The sequence below is a fragment of the Melanerpes formicivorus genome, unplaced genomic scaffold (assembly GCF_026170545.1).
Source record: "Melanerpes formicivorus ecotype bairdi unplaced genomic scaffold, bMelFor1.0.p_v2 SCAF_57, whole genome shotgun sequence".
Lineage (NCBI taxonomy): Eukaryota > Metazoa > Chordata > Aves > Piciformes > Picidae > Melanerpes > Melanerpes formicivorus.
The window spans coordinates 4,477,088-4,496,287 of record NW_027142409.1 but is presented as its reverse complement, the minus strand read 5'-3'; the positions used below and the strand labels follow the sequence as shown (position 1 = coordinate 4,496,287).

The 19,200-nt window shown below is 45.6% G+C and overlaps 1 protein-coding gene across 1 annotated transcript in view; it reads right to left on the bottom strand.

Annotated features, from left to right (window-relative positions):
• ACP1 (acid phosphatase 1) overlaps nucleotides 1–19,200 on the bottom strand; it is a 34,942-nt gene continuing 15,742 nt past the window's right edge. Inside the window, exons 2-3 of the mRNA XM_068161361.1 lie at nucleotides 1,671–1,744; nucleotides 1–1,402 (exon numbers count right to left, since the gene is read on the bottom strand). Coding sequence (XP_068017462.1) covers nucleotides 1,193–1,402; nucleotides 1,671–1,744 — 284 coding nt within the window. The 3' untranslated portion in view covers nucleotides 1–1,192. The remainder of the gene's footprint in view (nucleotides 1,403–1,670; nucleotides 1,745–19,200) is intronic.

Genomic DNA, 19,200 nt, shown 5'->3' with positions numbered 1-19,200 from the left:
GTATATATAGATTCGTTTCAAGGCAGAGGGTCAACTTTTTTTGGATGCTTTGCTTTAATTTAACTGCTCATAAACCATCCAAGTAATACCCAAGAACAGTTCTCAAGTTTCCAAGGCTTGTCTTTTAAGAATACAAACATATTACACTACTCTGACCGAAACACTGACTGATGAGTTTTGGTACCATTTTGCTCATACTAACAGTAAGTAATGCTGTTTTAAGCACTTATCATTGGTAAATCCAGAACCTTTAACAGGAAAAGATCACAACTGGCTTCTGATAGTGAAACATTGAAAATCTGAAGCAATGTTGTACTCAGTCCTACTTGTCTTATTATATAATGGAGATTAGCATCAGAAGAGGGCAGAGGGCAACTGACTAATTGAGAGAATTTATTTTAAAAAGTTACAAAACCTAAACATGTAGTCTTTGAAAGTGAAGAATATGACCTCAGTAAGGTCTAGTAAAATTCTGAAGGGAACAGAAATGGAATAACAAGACTACTTGATCTCTTTGTCAGTACAAGAGCTAGTGGTATAAACTCCAGCTAAGTAAAGGTGAAGCCCTAAAGGAATATCTTATATCCAGAGAATAGCTGACTGAATTAAGTTATGTGCATTTATTTGAGTATCTAAATGATTTAAATAGAGGGCGACACATTTATTTCTGATCTCTCTGGAATGCTGCATGGAAATACATGTACTTTCATTAATGAAAACAGAGATGAATTTTGGTAAAAATTAGATGATTTCACCAAGTGACAAACCTGTCTTTGACTTAAGAATGCTTCAAGGGTACATTTTTGTCAGATGTTACCACCAATCATGCTAGTAACCATGGGTTTGAGTGAAATTCATTCTAGTTAGAGCCTTACAATTTTATTTTTTTTTTTACAGAGATCTTCATGCAAAAGCAGCATCTTTTTTTGCCTGTTTGGTTTTGTGGGTTTTTTTTGGATGGGTGAACAAGTACTCTTTTTTTTTAATCTGCTAAATAGAAATATAAAAAGCAATAAAAAAAAGTTTCAGCAAAATACCCCTACTAAGTATTTGAAGGCAAAATTTTTCTATAATGTAGAAACTACTCCAATGCTTCCAAGTTATTCTTCCAATGAAGTTTAGCAACAAGAAACTCACTAGGTCAACTGGAAGAGTTAGGCCACATTGGAAAACTGCATGTACTACTTGATGCTTAACCATGCACTGGCCAAATGACTTCTGTGCATTTAATGGTTAGGGCTAAACAAAGCATGGGTACAAATGAGAAAGAAAATATACTCTCTTCTACCTGCCGTGCTTTATGTGCTGTCTCAATGCCATGATTTCTTAGACAACTTAAAGCCCTTGCATCTGGGGAGCGCCCCATGTTCCAGTCTGAAACAGCAGCACTGTCTGTCATCCAGAACAAATACATACACATATTTAAAGAAAATTAAGTACAGTACCTGCCTGGCAATATGATTCATAGTAATGCCCTACTTCTTCATGCAATTCTGTCCTCGATAGTCAGGAGAGCTTCCCAGTGCATAGGCAGATGTCGCTGCACTGTCTATCCTCCACTACAGAAAGACAAATTTATATTTTTATGTTTCCTTTCTCATTGCTTATATTTCTGCTAATGGGCTACAAGGTAGTTATTTGTTAGGAAGGAGCAGAAATAATTAGCTTACCTTATTGTCAAGTTTTTCATCAGTTACAAGTTTTCTAAAAACTGCTTCAGCTATTGGAGAGCGACAAATGTTTCCTATGGAAACAGGAGATTACAGTGAAATTTCAGATGATTAAAACAAAAAAAAATCAATAACTCTGTGGATTTGCCAGCACAGATGAGATTAAAGACTTTTATTTACTTAGGTAGAATGCAGATTGTTTATGTTATTGTAACCCAAGAGATTCTGCAAGAATGGAAAACCAGGGTCCTGCAACTGGGTTGGGGAAATCCTCAGTACACTGATACAGGCTGGGGGATGAAGGGATTGTGAGCACCCCTGCTGAGAAGGGCTTGGTAGTACCAGCAGATGAAAAACTAGAGATGAGCAATCAATTTTCATTTGTAGCCCAGAAAGTCAACTGAATCCTGGGCTGCATCAAAAGCTACGTGTTAAGCAGGTTGAGGGAGGCAATTCTCCCCCTCTGCTCCATTGTCATGAGACCATGCCTGGGTACACTAGCTCTGCAAGTCCTCAGCACAAGACATAGACCTGTTGGAGCAGGTCGAGTGGAGGGCCATAAAAATGATCAGAGGGCCAGAGCACTTCTGTGCAAGAACTAAAATTGTGCAGCTTGAAGAAGAGAAGGCCTGGGGAGATGATCTTGTGGCCTTTCTCTATATAAGGGCGAGTGCTGTGACAGGACAAGGGGCAACAATATTATACTGAAATAGTGTAGAAAAGTCTCCAGATTATTACTTGAACTCTTTCTACCTTTTCATTCTTCAGAAACTCTTCAGTACCTAGATGGATATTCACAACATGTGAAATGTCACCCAGAAGCACAATGAATCATAAAAACCTTCTCTTTCAAAGAGAATGTATGATTTGGCTCCACTCTGACTTTTGAGCAGACAAGTATAAAGTCACACAAATGGCAACACTCATTTTGATACCTCTGAACCACTCTTCTACTAACAATTACATTCTTTCCATAAACAAACAAAAAATAATCAAATGCCCCCCCAAAAAGCCAAATTTGCAGCAGTAAAAGGAAATTTTCAGATAAGACACTTAGACTCATTTCCATGCCTATATTTTCAAACAAAATGTCAAGGCAGACACTTCAGTGATAAAGAGGAAGAAACTGTTAAGATCTGAGGGTTGCTTGCTAGCAATCATGCCTACATCAAAGCACAGGCAACAGGAACTGGCTAACCACTGAGAAACTGATGTTGCAGAAACAACTTTATTGATGATCTGGATGAGGGCATTGAGTCCATCATCAGTAAATTTGCAGATGACACCAAGCTGGGGGTAGGAGTTGATCTGCTGGAGGGTAGAGAGGCTCTGCAGAGGGACCTCAACAGGCTGGACAGATGGGCAGAATCCAACGGCATGAGATTTAACACATCCAAGTTCTGCACATTGGCCACAACAACCCCATGCAGTGCTACAGGCCAGGGTCAGAGTGGCTGGAGAGCTGCCAGGCAGAGAGGGACCTGGGGGTACTGGTCGATGGTAGGCTGAACATGAGCCTGCAGTGTGCCCAGGCAGCCAAGAAGACCAACGGCATCCGGACCTGCATCAGGAACAGTGTGGCCAGCAGGAGCAGGGTGGTCATTCTGCCTCTGTACACTGCACTGGTTAGGCCGCACCTCGAGTACTGTGTCCAGTTCTGGGCCCCTCAGTTTAGGAAGGATGTTTACTTGCTGGAACGAGTCCAGAGAAGGGCAATGAAGTTAGTGAGGGGTTTGGAACACAAGCCCTATGAGGAAAGACTGAGGGAGCTGGGGTTGCTTAGCCTGGAGAGGAGGAGGCTCAGGGGTGACTGTGGTGAAGAGGTTATTAAATTTATGAATATGAAATATGAATTATAAAAATATTATTTTATTAATTATCAAACTATTAATAACCGATGAATCACCAACTTATATACATGTTCTAGTGCACGTTCGTGAAATACATTCCACAACTGGCTTAGTGTTATGATTATAACGTAATTGAACTATCTATAAACCCTTTCTGTGCAGTTCCGCCGCTTGGCCACTAGATGGAGACTCAGCGGGACGCGGGCGGCTTCTGGCTATACACAGCAATATTACAATCTTTCTATGCGTCAGCGCTTACTCTGCTAGACGCGGATACTTTGAACTGAGTGCTAGTGGGTGGAAAGCATGTGGACAATATTCAATTCCCTTCAGACAACAGGGATCGGTCCTGGTCGGGGTCGGTCCGTGGGATCGGCCCTCAGAAGTTGGCTCGCACGGCAGGGCGGGACGACGGTGGCCGGTAGGTGGGCTCGAACGACGGAAGCAGGCGAAGCTACGGGGATCGGCCCAACCACGGCGCTTCTCGGGGCTGATGCAAACAGCCTCGGGGAGAGAATGCGGCTGCGTTAGGTGGTGGATTCTCTTTACCGAACTTCAAGGAGCAACAGGACTCTCGTAGTGGTCCCGGTTTCAGTGCAGTATACGCATGAACAATGCTTTGGTTTGCCCTGAGATTCACAGGGCTCAGAGCGGCACTCGGCGTCTCTCCCGCTACGGCGGGGCTAAGCATACGTGGACTCGGTATTGATCAAGTCCCTTCTCCCCGGCAACTGGGCAGATCTTACCCTCGGGGGTTTGGTCCAGTCCTCCGGTGGCACGATGGGCTCTCCCGATCGGCACGGCCGGCTGCAGCAACGCTGAACTCCTCAGGCTCAGCAAAAGTCCTCCCTCTGGGCTTCTTCAACGATGCAGAGGCTTCCAGTATGCGTGCATGTATAACAGAAGCTAACAACAATAAGCTCAATGGCAAAGGCTGCAGCTCGAGAGTTACTCTCTCGAGCACGCACAGAGACAAAGTAAATGAGGGGGGCAACGTGTTCACCAACTGGGGTGATACTTATAGATTCCTCGAGGCTGGGCTTGACCAATGGGCACTCTCATAAGCAACTGGCTTCAGCCTATAGAAAGCGTGAAGCTAGAATTATGCCCATACTTGGTGTAAGCACAAGCGCTGCATGCGCTGGGTGCGTGCAAGCCTGGCTAATGCCTTGGCTTTTGTCTCCCTCCTGGAGGGAGGGGGAACTTGCCCACATGCTGGGACAAGATTCAGTATCGGGGCATAATGTGCCTTCACCACAGTGACCTTATTGCTCTCTACAACTACCTGAAGGGGGGTTGTAGACAGGCGGATGTTGGTCTCTTCTCCTAGGCAGCCAGTACCTGAACAAGAGGACACAGTCTCAGGCTGCGCCAGGGGAGGTTTAGGTTGGATGTTTGGAAGAAGTTCTATACAGAGAGAGTGATTGCCCATTGGAATGGGCTGCCCAGGGAGGTGGTGGAGTCACCTTCATTGGAGGTGTTCTGGAGGAGACTTGATGGGGTGCTTGGTTGCATGGTTTAGTTGTTTAGGTGGGTTGGATTGGTTAATGGGTTGGATGCGATGATCTTGAAGGTCTCTTCCAACCTGGTTTATTCTATTCTAAAGTAGTAGATCATCTTCCAGGATAAAGCAAACTGTTTCCTTTGTTTCAACTGGTATATTCCAAGCACAGAAACTAAACTGGTCTTGGAAGTACAAAATAGGAAGAAAAAGTTGGATTTATTTAGAAATTGGGTAAGAAAACAGGTTAGTACTATTGATAATAATATTAAAAGAATATAATAGCAAATTTAAAAACAAATCTCACTTTAATTTGATAAATCTGGGATTATAGGAGATAATTTTAAGAGGAAATAGAGGGAACACGGTAACATACAGCATAAACCGGAAAAGAAACTTCATAACCAAGGAGCTCAACCCTTGATGTCACAAGAATAAACAGCAACACTTTTCTTGCCAACACATCAAGTTCTCTTTTAAAAGCAACTATCTTAAAAATCTATTCCAGATGCTCATTTCCTGTGGTAGCCTGAAACCTTCCAATTCCCACTTCAGAATTATTCTTGGAAGTCTCTGCTCATCTGATTTTGGTTAACATCACTATGTTAAAAACCTCTCTTCAGCAGATAGGGAACCCTTGTCAAGTGTAGCTGTGCGAAACTAAACAAACCAACCTCTCAGTCTCCTCATGAAATTAACTGACCCTTATCTAATCACTCCAGTAAAGCCAACTCTGCACTTCTTCTAATTTCAGTTTATTTTCTTGAATACTGACAAATAAAGCCACAGACTATACTGTAGAAAAGTTCTTACCAATTTGTTTTACAGAAGAAAAAAAAAAGTCTGAAATATTTACTTAATTCTTTTGAAAATAACCTGAGGTAACTTTGACAACCACATTTAACTCTTTCATGAGTATCAAATTTGCAATCATAATCCTCTACTTTTAATTTGTCCATTCCCCCTCTCTCCGTTGCTTCAAGCAGGTGACCTTTAAATCTTCTTTCTTAACTTAAATTCTGTTTCCATTACACCAGCTGTTAGGTCTGTCCACCACTTGTACAGTGTTTCCTCTGTATGAATGATCTGTGCATGAACAGTAGATTACTACATTCAAAATTTCAGTAATAAACAATGAATAACAATACTGGTCTGTGGCCGGTTGACGTTGCCCCCTTAAGAAAGAGAATATGGTGGACGGAAGTTGGTAAACGGAAGGAATAGTCTAAACTAATTTCATTGGTGAAGTGGGAGGAAGCACTTTTCGGAACTGGGAGTGAACTGGACATTTCCACGACTTTTCTATCAGTCTTGCTTCCGCCTTTCTACGGTGCGGCTGCTCTCTGTCCCTGTGCTGGGCTTTCTGCCAAGGCTCCGGCCTTGAGAGAAAAACTGATAAGGCCTGTATTAACTCCTTTCCAATTAACACAAAACTGCTTTTAACTTCTTTCTTTCGCTCTCTCTCTCTTCTAACCTAATCTGGGGAAAGGGGGGAAAGAGGGGAAAGAGGAGGTGGGGAACCCCCCTCTCTGCCGAGAGGGGTTTACTCTCATTTCTGTGTTACTCTGTTGTATATCTTTGTATATATTGTAGATATTGTAAATTTGTAAATATCTCCCTGCAAACCCTACATCGCTTTGTAAATATAGCTCCACTGCTTTGCTAATTCAGCTTGTGAGGTTTTTTTTTCCTTTCCCTTCAATTTTCTTTTCCCTTTACCTTACAAGGGGGAAGGGAGGAGGCTTCTCGGCCTACCCCTTCCATCCCACGACATTTTTTTTATTGGCGTACCCAACGTGGGGCAGATAATTGGTTTAATTTATTACTTGATTGATTTAGTGTTTTCTAGCTGAATTAGCAAACATGAAGGTATTGTGGTTTGTGGAGCGATTGTTCTTTTCAATTTTTGGGGCTCTGGTTTACAGATATTGTTTGGGTTTGATTTTGGATTACCTGGGTAAATATTTGGTGCGGACAATTTATATGTGGGCTATGTATAGAGTTAAACTGTGGTATGGAAAATGTATTAATTTATTATGGCCAGTGAGATACAGGAATGTTACCTCCACCACTCTCCCAATTGAGATAAAGGGTTTTAAGATTCCGCCTGAGGAGACAGTAACTTTAGGTGATGCCTGGGATCCAAAGGTGATTTATTTCATGTCTATAATTCTGCTGCTGGTGATAATTATCGTGTATCTCCTGATTTCTTTACGGCGAGAGAGAAAGGTGTCCAGAGCTTGTTTTGTTATTAAAACTAGATCAAAAAGAAAACGCCGTGGCTCTCGATCAGTCCCAGAGTCATCTAGTGACGAGGACTGTGCAGAACCCATGTCAGTTAAAAAGAAGGCTAAAAAGTTAATTGGTAAGGCAGCTCTAAATGACTTTGCTGATTCTAGCAAGCAGCCAAGGGCATCGGCTGGTATCAACATGGCACCTACTCCTTCTCCCACTACTTCTCCTTCTTCTTCTTCTCCGTCGGCCAGTAATGGAGCAACGTCACTTCCACCCACTCCCTCGGTGGGACCGGAAGTCACTGCCCCAGCAGCTGATTTATCTCAGGACCTGTCAGCTTCCATTAAGGTGGCTGTAAATTCAAACACAGCTCCAGTTAAGGTGGCTCCTTTAAAGACTAGAGCTGGAAAGGGCAAAGATGGAGAAGAAGAGGAGGAGACTGATCCTGGTGAGGGGCCCTCTACTCTAAAAGATCCTGCTCAGGAGGAAGAGAAGGTTTGTTTTAAAGATCTAGCTAACCTAGTGAGATCAAAGCAGGATAGAGATGAAGCTAGGAAAGCAGCTGGCAAAGGTGGTTCTCAGCTTAAAGAGATCCTTAGGAGAATGACAGCAGGATTTTACGGGCAAAGAATTCAGGGAGATGAAGATCAAGATGATATTACAGACTGTTCGTCACCACGGGAGGAATTGCGAAATGTCCGTAAAGATTTCACCAGGGCAGATAAGGAGCCAGTTCTAGCTTGGCTTAGTAGGTGTTATGATACAGGTGCTTCAGCTCTAACAGTTGGAGACAAGTCAGCAGCTCAGTTAGGAACTCTCTCAAGGGACAATGGAATAGATAGACATCTAGGCGAAGCTCTCGGTAAGGTTAATCTGTGGATACGCCTCTTAATAGCGGTTGCCCTGAGATACCCTTCCCGAGATGATCTTCCATGGAATCCTAAACCCTGGACTACCATAGATGAGGGAATTAAGCGCTTGAGAGAATTTGCTGTTAGAGAGCTACTCTATGGTGAACATGAAACTCTGAATCCTGATGACATTCCTGTGGGTATTGGTCTTGCTAAAAAGATCATCAAACTTGCTCCTTCTAATTATGCAAACATTCTGGCAAGCAGAATTGTGTCAAGAAGTTATGGTGGAGCTTCTCCTACGGTTGGCCAATTCAGTGATCAAATGAGACAATTGGAGGATAGCATGACACGTGGTTCTTTGGTTTCAGCCATTGAAACTCTGTCTGGAAAAATTGAGAATTGCATGAAGGATCTAAAAGATTCCATATACCAATTGGCACAGAAGGATAATTTCAATTCTTCCTCCAGGTGGGTACAAGTTTCATCTGTGAGGAATACACGTCCTCCAAGGAGGTCATTCCAAAACAGGACATTCCAAAACAGGTCATTCCAAAACAGACCACCAAGGCAATCACGTAGAACTATTTGGATAACTCTGCGTGATCAGTTTGGTGAGAACATGAGCCGCTGGGATGGCCAACCAACTTCTAATCTTTTCAGGAGACTGAGGGAATTGCAAAGTGGCAGAACCCAAGGTAGTAATACCAGAAGGGTAGCTGTTACTTCCACAGTTCCCCATAACGACTCTTATGGCTCCAACAGTGGCTCCAGTCATAACATGCAAAGTTATAACCCTGCACAATATGTGCAATGCACATGTGCGCATGTTCCCCATAACTAGGGGTGCCCTGCCTCCCGCCAGGGGGAGGAGAGGGATAACAGAGATAATAGAATCTATTGGGATGTGTACATCCAGTGGCCTGGCACTTCACAATTTCGGAAGTACAGGGCCTTGGTTGACACAGGAGCTCAGTGCACCATAATACCATCAAATTATCAGGGATCAGAGTCTATAACTATTCTGGGAGTCACTGGTGGATCTCAAGAGTTAAGTAAGGTAGAGGTTAATATAAGTCTAACTGGTAAACAATGGAGGAAGCATACAGTTGTGACCGGACCTGACGCACCTTGTATTTTGGGAATTGATTTTCTGAGAGAAGGGCGTTTCAAGGACCCTAGAGGTTACAAATGGGCTTTTGGAGTGGCTTCAATAGAAATTGATGGACAAAAATTGAAGCTGTCTGCCAGACCTGAGCTTTCTGATGAATCTGCAGTTGTGGGACAACATAAGATACAGGACATTAAATTGCCGGTTGCTTCTCAGACTGTGCATCACAGACAATACAGAACCAACCGTGACTCTTTGTTGCCCATTCAGAATCTGATTCGTCAGTTGGAGAGTCAGAAAGTCGTCAGCAAAACTCATTCACCTTTCAACAGTCCAGTGTGGCCTGTGCGAAAGCAGAATGGAGACTGGCGTCTGACGGTAGACTACCGAGCCCTGAATGAAGTGACACCACCTATGAGTGCAGCAGTACCAGACATGATGGAACTGCAGTATCAGCTGGAATCCAAAGAGGCCAAATGGTATGCTACCATAGACATTGCTAATGCATTTTTCTCTATTCCCATAGCAGAGGAATGCAGGCCTCAGTTTGCTTTCACCTGGAGAGGAATCCAGTACACTTTCAACAGGCTGCCAATGGGCTGGATCCACAGCTCAAGCATCTGTCATGCAGTGATCCACGATGCTCTGGAGAAAGGCGGTGCTCCAGAACACATCCAGTTCATCGATGATATCATCGTCTGGGGTAAAACTGCTGAGGAAGTCTTCGAGAAAGGTAACAAAATCATTGACATTCTTCTGGATGCAGGTTTTGCCATCAAACGAGACAAGGTGAAAGGACCTACCACAGAGATTCAGTTTCTGGGAGTGCAGTGGCAGGATGGACGCCGACACATTCCAGTGGATGTGGTAAATAGAGTCTCTACCATGGCAAGTCCCACAAACAAGGAAGAGACCCTACGTTTCTTGGGGATAGTGGGATTTTGGAGACTGCACATTCCTGGATACAGTCAGATTGTGAAACCTCTGTATGATGTGACTCGAAAGAGAAACCATTTCCACTGGGGACCTGAACAACAAGCAGCCTTTGACCAGATAAAGCAAGAGGTGATTCAAGCAATGGGTCTGGGACCTGTCCGAGATGGTCCAGACATTAAGAACATTTTGTACACGGCTGCAAGTGACAATGGTCCAACCTGGTGCTTGTGGCAAAAAGCTCCAGGTGAGACACGTGGACGACCTCTTGGTTTCTGGAGTCGAGGTTACAGAGGTTCAGAGGCTAACTATACTCCAACAGAGAAAGAAATTTTAGCTGCCTATGAAGGAGTAAAAGCATCTTCTGAAGTGATTGGAACTGAATCACAACTTCTTCTAGCTCCCAGATTACCAGTTTTGAATTGGATGTTCAAAGGCAAGGGCTCCACACCACATCATGCCACAGACTCAACATGGTCTAAGTGGATGGCTCTGATAACACAGAGAGCTCGAATGGGAAATCTTGAAAGACCTGGTCTACTGGAGGTGATCTCAAGTTGGCCTGAAGGCATCAACTGTGCTAAACCTCCAGAGGAGAAAGTAACTCGTGCTGAGGAAGCTCCTCCTTACAATGACCTTTCTGATGATGAAAAGAAATATGCTTTGTTCACAGACGGTTCCTGTCGTCTTGTTGGAAACAAGCGAAGGTGGAAGTCTGCAGTGTGGAGTCCAACACGCCGAGTTGCAGAGGCGAAAGATGGAGAAGGAGAATCCAGTCAGTTCGCAGAGGTAAAAGCTGTCCAGCTAGCTCTCGACGTGGCTGAACGTGAGAGATGGCCAAAGCTTTATCTCTACACCGACTCATGGATGGTAGCCAATGCTCTATGGGGTTGGCTAAAGAACTGGAAGAAGAGTGGTTGGCAGAGAAAAGGAAAACCCATTTGGGCAGCCAACCTGTGGCAGGACATTGCTGATCGAATCGAGAGAATCCCAGTGAAAGTGAGACACATCGATGCTCACATTCCTAAGAGCAAAGCTACTGAGGAACAGCAACACAACCATCAGGCAGATATAGCTGCAAGAGTTTCTCAAGTAGACATGGACTCTAATCTTGATCTCGACTGGAAACACCGAGGTGAGATATTTTTAGCTCGGTGGGCTCACGATTCGTGAGGACATCAAGGCAGAGATGCAACATACCAATGGGCTCGTGACAGATCCATAGACATTTCCATGGATGCTATCACGCAAGTCATCCATGACTGTGACATTTGTGCTGCTATTAAGCAGGCAAAACGACTTAAGCCCTTGTGGTATGGTGACAGATGGTCCAAGTACAAGTACGGTGAAGCTTGGCAGATTGACTACATCACTCTACCACGTTCTCGTTCTGGTAAGCAATACGTGCTTACTATGGTAGAGGCAAACACTGGATGGTTGGAAACTTATCCAGTTCCACATGCAACTGCACGCAACACCATTCTTGGTCTGGAGAGACAGATCCTGTGGAGACACGGAACTCCAGAGAGGATTGAGTCAGACAACGGAACTCATTTCAAGAACAACCTTGTAAAGAGCTGGGCAAAAGAGCACAGTATTGAGTGGATATTCCACATTCCCTACTATGCACCAGCTTCAGGGAAGATTGAACGCTACAACGGTTTGTTGAAGACCACTCTCAAAGCCATGGGGGGTGGATCTTTGAAAAACTGGGAAAAACATTTAGCACAAGCAACCTGGCTGGTAAATAGTAGAGGTTCAGTGAATCGAGCTGGACCTGCACATTCAGATCTACTACGGAAAGTAGAAGGTGATAGAGTTCCTGTTGTTAGAGAAAAGAATCTGTTAGGTAAAACTGTTTGGGTATTTTCACCCTCAGGAGAGGCTAAACCTGTCCGAGGGGTGGTTTCAGCTGAAGGTCCGGGTCACACTTATTGGGTAATGCAAGAGAATGGTGAAATTCAGTGTATTCCACAAAGAAATTTAACTTTAGCTGAAAGAGGTTAATTTCAAACTGCTGTACAGCTACATCGCGTCCAGAGGAAGAATCAACGAAGAATCTACAGTGCACGAACCCTGAGATCCCTGAGAGCCCTGAGTCAACTAAGAGACCCTGAGAATCCCTGTTTCCCTTTTCTTCGCTTCGTCGGCGAAGAAATGAACTGTTTTCCATTTTTCTCATTTTCTGATTTTCTTGGACTTTTGAATCATCTACATCTGAGCATAGCCGGAATGGACTATGAACTTTACTCACGAACTGTAAATATCGTTTTGGATTAGATGGACAGTATGAACAGCCAATGAAATTGTTTAGAAGGGGTGGACTGTGGCCGGTTGACGTTGCCCCCTTAAGAAAGAGAATATGGTGGACGGAAGTTGGTAAACGGAAGGAATAGTCTAAACTAATTTCATTGGTGAAGTGGGAGGAAGCACTTTTCGGAACTGGGAGTGAACTGGACATTTCCACGACTTTTCTATCAGTCTTGCTTCCGCCTTTCTACGGTGCGGCTGCTCTCTGTCCCTGTGCTGGGCTTTCTGCCAAGGCTCCGGCCTTGAGAGAAAAACTGATAAGGCCTGTATTAACTCCTTTCCAATTAACACAAAACTGCTTTTAACTTCTTTCTTTCGCTCTCTCTCTCTTCTAACCTAATCTGGGGAAAGGGGGGAAAGAGGGGAAAGAGGAGGTGGGGAACCCCCCTCTCTGCCGAGAGGGGTTTACTCTCATTTCTGTGTTACTCTGTTGTATATCTTTGTATATATTGTAGATATTGTAAATTTGTAAATATCTCCCTGCAAACCCTACATCGCTTTGTAAATATAGCTCCACTGCTTTGCTAATTCAGCTTGTGAGGTTTTTTTTTTCCTTTCCCTTCAATTTTCTTTTCCCTTTACCTTACAAGGGGGAAGGGAGGAGGCTTCTCGGCCTACCCCTTCCATCCCACGACACTGGTCCTATCTAATTCATTAACTAGCTCCCAGAATTTCAAAACTTCAAGGCTTTTTCTATTTCTTTTTTTACCTTCTACTTTACCTGTTTTGAATGTCTTGTTACAAACATTCACTCTTCTATAATCTGCTCACTACTTCAAACAAATGTCCTATGCATCACAACAACCCCATGCAGTGCTACAGGCTGGGGTCAGAGTAGTTGGAGAGCAGCCAGGCAGAGAGGGACCTGGGGGTACTGATCAATAGTAGGCTGAACATGAGCCTGCAGTGTGCCCAGGCAGCCAAGAAGGCCAATGGCATCCAGGCCTGCATCAGGAGTAGTGTGGCCAGCAGGAACAGGGTGGTCATTCTGCCCCTGTACTCTGCATTGGTTAGGCCACACCTTGAGTACTGTATCCAGTTCTGGGCCCCTCAGTTTAGGAAGGATGTTGAGTTGCTGGAATGTGTCCAGAGAAGGGCAACAAAGCTGGTGAGAGGTCTGGAGACAAGCCCTATGAGGAGAGGCTGAAGGAGCTGGAGTTGCTTAGCCTGGAGAAGAGGAGGCTTGGGGGAGACCTTATTGCTCTCTACAACTACCTGAAGGGAGGTTGTAGCCAGGTGGGGGTTGGTCTCTTCTCCCAGGCCACCAGAACAAGAGGACACAGTCTCAAGCTGCGCCAGGGGAGGTTTAGGTTGGATGTTAGGAAGAAATTCTTCACAGAAAGGTGATTGGCCATTGGAATGGGCTGCCCAGGGAGGTGGTGGAGTCACCATCATTGGAGGTGTTTCAGAGACTGGATGGGGCACTTGGTGCCATGGTTTAGTTGATTAGGTAGTGTTGGGTGATAGGTTGGACTCGGTGATCTCAAAGGTCTTTTCCAACTTGGTTAATTCTATTCTATCATAAATGGCACCCTGATCACTGACTCCAGCAATAACTGAAAACTGCAGTTACATTATTTTTGAAACAAACACATAACCTAGTTTGTGATTTGAAAATTAACATCTTTCACAATGATGCACTCCAGATATCACCAGAGGTATTAACATTATTATGGAACTGAAATCACTATTCAAGTGATTCAGGAACTATGGACAAAAGCCCAGAACTCACTTCAGAGAAGCTCTTTCCTTTGCATACCCTGCAATGTAATTTTCATCCTACGCAACTCTGTTCACTCATGCTACTCCTTGTGACTGTTACCATTCTTCTCATGACTACATTACAGTTCTATCTTCTCTCACTGACATAAGCAAACTTCTCTCCAGTCACTGTCCCGCTCTATCATTTCTGTTTCATACCCAGTTTTATATCCCACATCTGTCCTTCCAGGCTCTGATGAGGTTCCTCAAAGATATGCAGTATTGCCCAAGTTATGAATTGACAGCCATGAAAGAAGGGGAAAATCCCACAGAAAGATTCATAAGGAGATTCATCTTTCTCCTTGAACCTGAATTGTATTTCCCTTAAGTGTTATCTACAACTTGTCTTTGCTACCTCTCCGCTTCTGGTGTTGCCTTTCTCAACTCTCGTATTTCTGATTGATCTGATTATGTTCTTTTCATGTAAAAGACACCAGGTTTAGAGCTTTCTGAATCTTATTTTCTCCATTCTTTAAATGTTAAAAATGTAATGACATTTTAAAACATGGAAAACCAGTCCCCAAGGCACCTGACAGTTTGCTTGTTGAAATAAATCCTACAAATCTGTCCAGCTGAAACTTAAGTTTCTATCATAGAATCTATACCAGAACCATTTGCAGATCACACTTAGAGGCATGCTTTATCACCCATTTTCTAGAATGAAGGACTCCACTAAGGGTTATCCAAGCCAATGCTTAATTTGATGAGTTCTGTACTCCAGTCTCCGCATTAATCTTTGACCAACTGCCATATGGAAATGGAAGTATTGCTTCCACTGGCGGCAAAGATAGCTTGGAACCTATTTCATGCTCGTGTCCATAGATAACTCCAGGTACTGCTCATATAATAACATCTTGATTGTTTTTTTAATCTGAACTGCTCGGTATTCAGCTCTCCAGCTCTTTCAACACTCCCCAAATGCAATCAAATGCTCTTCTCTTCTTTGTTTTTCTGCCTCCTGTTTGTAAGAGAAGTTCTACCAGCTTCCATCCTCTCACATTAAACCCCCTGGTTTTAACTATACTTATCTTTCCACACATGATTAGTTCACCTAAGTGGTTGTAGTAATGCTTCCCAGCATCCTACATCAGGTCCCCTTCATGGGCAAGTGTTAAAACCTGTGTTCAAAATTTACTGTTCACTCTATTCCATTTTGTACTCAAAATTCCTGTCTCAACTTTGCCATGAGTCCTAGTTCTTTCCAATCAAGTCTACCTTGTCATATTCAGTACTACATTAGCCTTTTAAGGAACCACACCTGGTTCTGATTTTACAGTATCAAAGTAACGCCAAGGTTGGAAGAGACCTCAAGGATCATTGAGTCCAACTTGTCACCACAGACCCATGACTAGACCATGGCACCAAGTGCCACGTCCAATCGCCCCTTGAACACCTCGAGGGATGGTGACTCCACCACGTCCCTGGGCAGCCCATTCCAATGACTAATGACTCTCTCAGTGAAGAACTTTCTCCTCACCACGAGCCTAAACTTCCCCTGGCGCAGCTTGAGACTGTGTCCCCTTGTTCTGGTGCGGGTTGTCTGGGAGAGGAGACCAACCCCTTCCTGGCCACAACCACCTTTCAGGTAGTTGTAGAGGGCAATCAGGTCACCCCTGAGCCTCCTCTTCTCCAGGCTAAACAATCCTAGATCCCTCAGCCTCTCCTCATAGGGCTTGTGCTCAAGGCCTCTCACCAGCCTTGTTGCCCTTCTCTGGACATGTTCAAGTGTTTCAATGTCCTTCTTAAACTGAGGGGCCCAGAACTGGACACAGGACTCAAGGTGCAGCCTAATCAATGCAGAGTACAGGGGCACAATGACCTCCCTGCTCCTGCTGGCCACACCATTCCTAATGCAGGCCAGGATGCCATTGGCCTTCTTGGCCACCTGGGCACACTTCTGGCTCATGTCCAGGCAGCTGTCGATCAGCACCCCCAGGTCCCTCTCTGCCTGGCAGCTCTCCAGCCACTCTGACCCCAGCCTGTATCTCTGCATGGGATTGCCGTGGCCAAAGTGCAGCACTCGGCTCTTGGACTTGTTGAATGCCATCCCATTGGATTCTGCCCATCTGCCTAGTCGCTCGAGGTCCCTCTGCAGAGCCCTTCCACCCTCTAACTGACTAACATCTGCTCCTAACTTGGTGTCATCTGCAAATTTGCTGATGACTGACTCAATCCCCTCATCCAGATCATCGATGAATATGTTAAAGAGGACGGGGCCCAGCACTGATCCCTGGGGGATGCCACTGGTGACTGGCTGCCAGCTGGATGTGGCACCATTCACCACCATTCTGGGCTTGATCATCCATCCAGTTCCTAACCCAGCACAGTGTCATAGTCCAAGCCTTGAGCTGACAGTTTAGTCAGCAGTTTGCTGTGGGGGACGGTGTCAAAGGCCTTGCTGAAGTCCAGGTAGACCACATCCACAGGCCTCCCCACATCCACCAGACGGGTCACCTGATCATAGAAGGAGATCAGGTTGGAGAGGCAGGACCTGCCCCTCCTAAATCCATGTTGGCTGGTCCTGAGCCCTTGGCCATCCTTCAGGTGCGCAGTTATTGCCGCCAGGATAATCTGCTCCATCATTTTCCCTGGCACTGAGGTCAGGCTGACTGGCCTGGAGTTTCCAGGTTCCTCCATCTAACCCTTCTTGTGGATGGGGACCACATTGGCCAGTTTCCAGTCATCTGGGACCTCACCGGTGAGCCAGGACTGGAGGAAAATGATGGAGAGTGGCTTGGCCAGCTCATCTGCCAGCTCTCTCAGCACCCTAGGATGGATCCCATCCGGTCCCATGGACTTGAGAGTGTCCAAGTGGCTTGGCAGGTCCCGAACTAATTCCTCATGGATTTCTGGGGCATTACACTGCTCCCTGCCCCCGTCACTCAGCTCAGGAGGCCACTCGTTCTGAACTCCTGCCTTGCTGTTAAAAATTGAGGCAAAGAAGGTGTTCAGGACCTCAGCCTTTTCCTCATCTTCACAGTGTTCCCCTCCAGGTCCAATAAGGAGTGCAGGTTCTTCTTGCCCTTCTTTTTAGCATTAATGTATTTGTAAAAATGCTTTTTATTATCTTTCACAGAGGTGGCCAGCTTCAGTTCCAACTCGGCCTTTGCCTCTCTAATTTTTTTCCTACATAATCTAACAGCTTCCTTGAACATACCTCGAGAAGCCTTCCCCTCCTTCCAAAGGTGATACAGCCTCTTTTTTCCCCTTAAATCCTCCAGGAGCTGCTTGGTCATCCAGGCCAGTCGCCTTCCCCGACGGCTCATCTTTCGGCACATGGGAACTGCCAGTTCCTGTGTCTTCAAGAGCTCCTCTTTGAAGTAGGTCCAACCCTCCTGGACCCCTCGGTTCATGAGGGCTGCTACCCAGGGGACTTTACAAACAAGTTTCTTAAATAGGCTGAAGTTTGCCCTCCGGAAGTCCAAGGTGAAGGTTCTGTTGGTGGTCCTCCCTATCTCCCTGCATATTGAAAACTTCACTATCTCGTGGTCACTGCACCCTAGGCAGCCTCCCACGATCACGTCTCCCACCAGCCCTTCCCTATTGGAGAACAGCAGGTCAAGCAGAGCCTGACACCTGGTAGGCTCACTTAACAGCTGCATCAGGAAGCAGTCTTCCATGCACTCCAGGAATCTTCTGGACTGCCTCCTCTCTGCTGAATTAATTTCCCAGCAGATATCTGGCAGGTTGAAGTCACCCACAAGGACAAGACCTGATGACCTTGAGACAGTCGGGCAGCTTCCTCGAGACAGCACCCAGACCAGCAACCGCCGGGGACCAGCCGCTGCTCTCCTTTTCGGGCTGCGGGAATCGCCATCGCTGCCGAGTTTTGCCGCGGGGAAGGAGCAGCCGCTCTTTCACGTGGTCAGACTCGTGATCCCAGCGGCGGGAGCGGCTGAATTTAAAAGGCTCTGCTGCGGCTCGGGGGGTTCACTTCGTCGGGCAGCTTCCTCGAGACAGCACCCAGACCAGCAACCGCCGGGGACCAGCCGCTGCTCTCCTTTTCGGGCTGCGGGAATCGCCATCGCTGCCGAGTTTTGCCGCGGGGAAGGAGCAGCCGCTCTTTCACGTGGTCAGACTCATGATCCCAGTGGCGGGAGCGGCTGAATTTAAAAGGCTCTGCTGCGGCTCGGGGGGTTCACTTCGTCGGGCAGCCCGTATTCTCTTGTACGCTCACGCGCCGGCCATTTTTTTTTTTTTTTTTTTTTTTGGTTTTTGTTTTTGTGTTTAAATTGGCAGTAGGTGCTGTGGCCAGGGACAGCCATGGTTGTAACTCGCAGCAAAATCTCCCTAAAAAAATCAGTGTCGACCCAGACCGAGGTAGAACAGAAGCACGTAGCTGTCCAGGTATCTGGCTGTAGAGAATGCTGGAGCCTGGCCCTTGAGACGCAAGGTAGTGGGGGCAACTCTTGTATAAGGTGTGAGCAGGTTGACTATCTGCTTAATATGGTGGCCAGACTGAGGGATAAGTTTGCTAGCCTTAGAAATGTAAGGAAATGTAGGAAAGAGATGAACCAGAGGAGGAAGGAGATGGACCAAAGGAGGAAAGAGGTGAATCAGAATCAGAAGAGAAAAGAGTTGAATCGGAGTAAGCAGGCTCTGCAGGCTCCCCCAGCAGAGGCTGGTTATTCAAAAAGCAGAGGTGAATGGACGCAGGTTACTCTCAAAAGACGCAAAGTTAAACCTCCTTGCCTCCCCTCACCTTCCCCGCTGCTCTTAGAAAACAGATATGGAGCACTGGAAATTGAGGGTGAGGTGGTCCTGATGCCGGAGGACACACCATCTGGGGTTCTCCCTAAGGCTAAGCAGCCTAAGATTAAACAGCCTAAGGCAAAGCAGCCTAAGGTCAAACAGTCTTCTGCTGGCATCAGGACCTGTTCCCTCAATAAAAAGAGGAGGGTAATTGTTATTGGTGATTCCCTTCTGAGGGGAATGGAGGGCCCTATATGTCGGCCTGACCCATCTCATAGGGAACTCT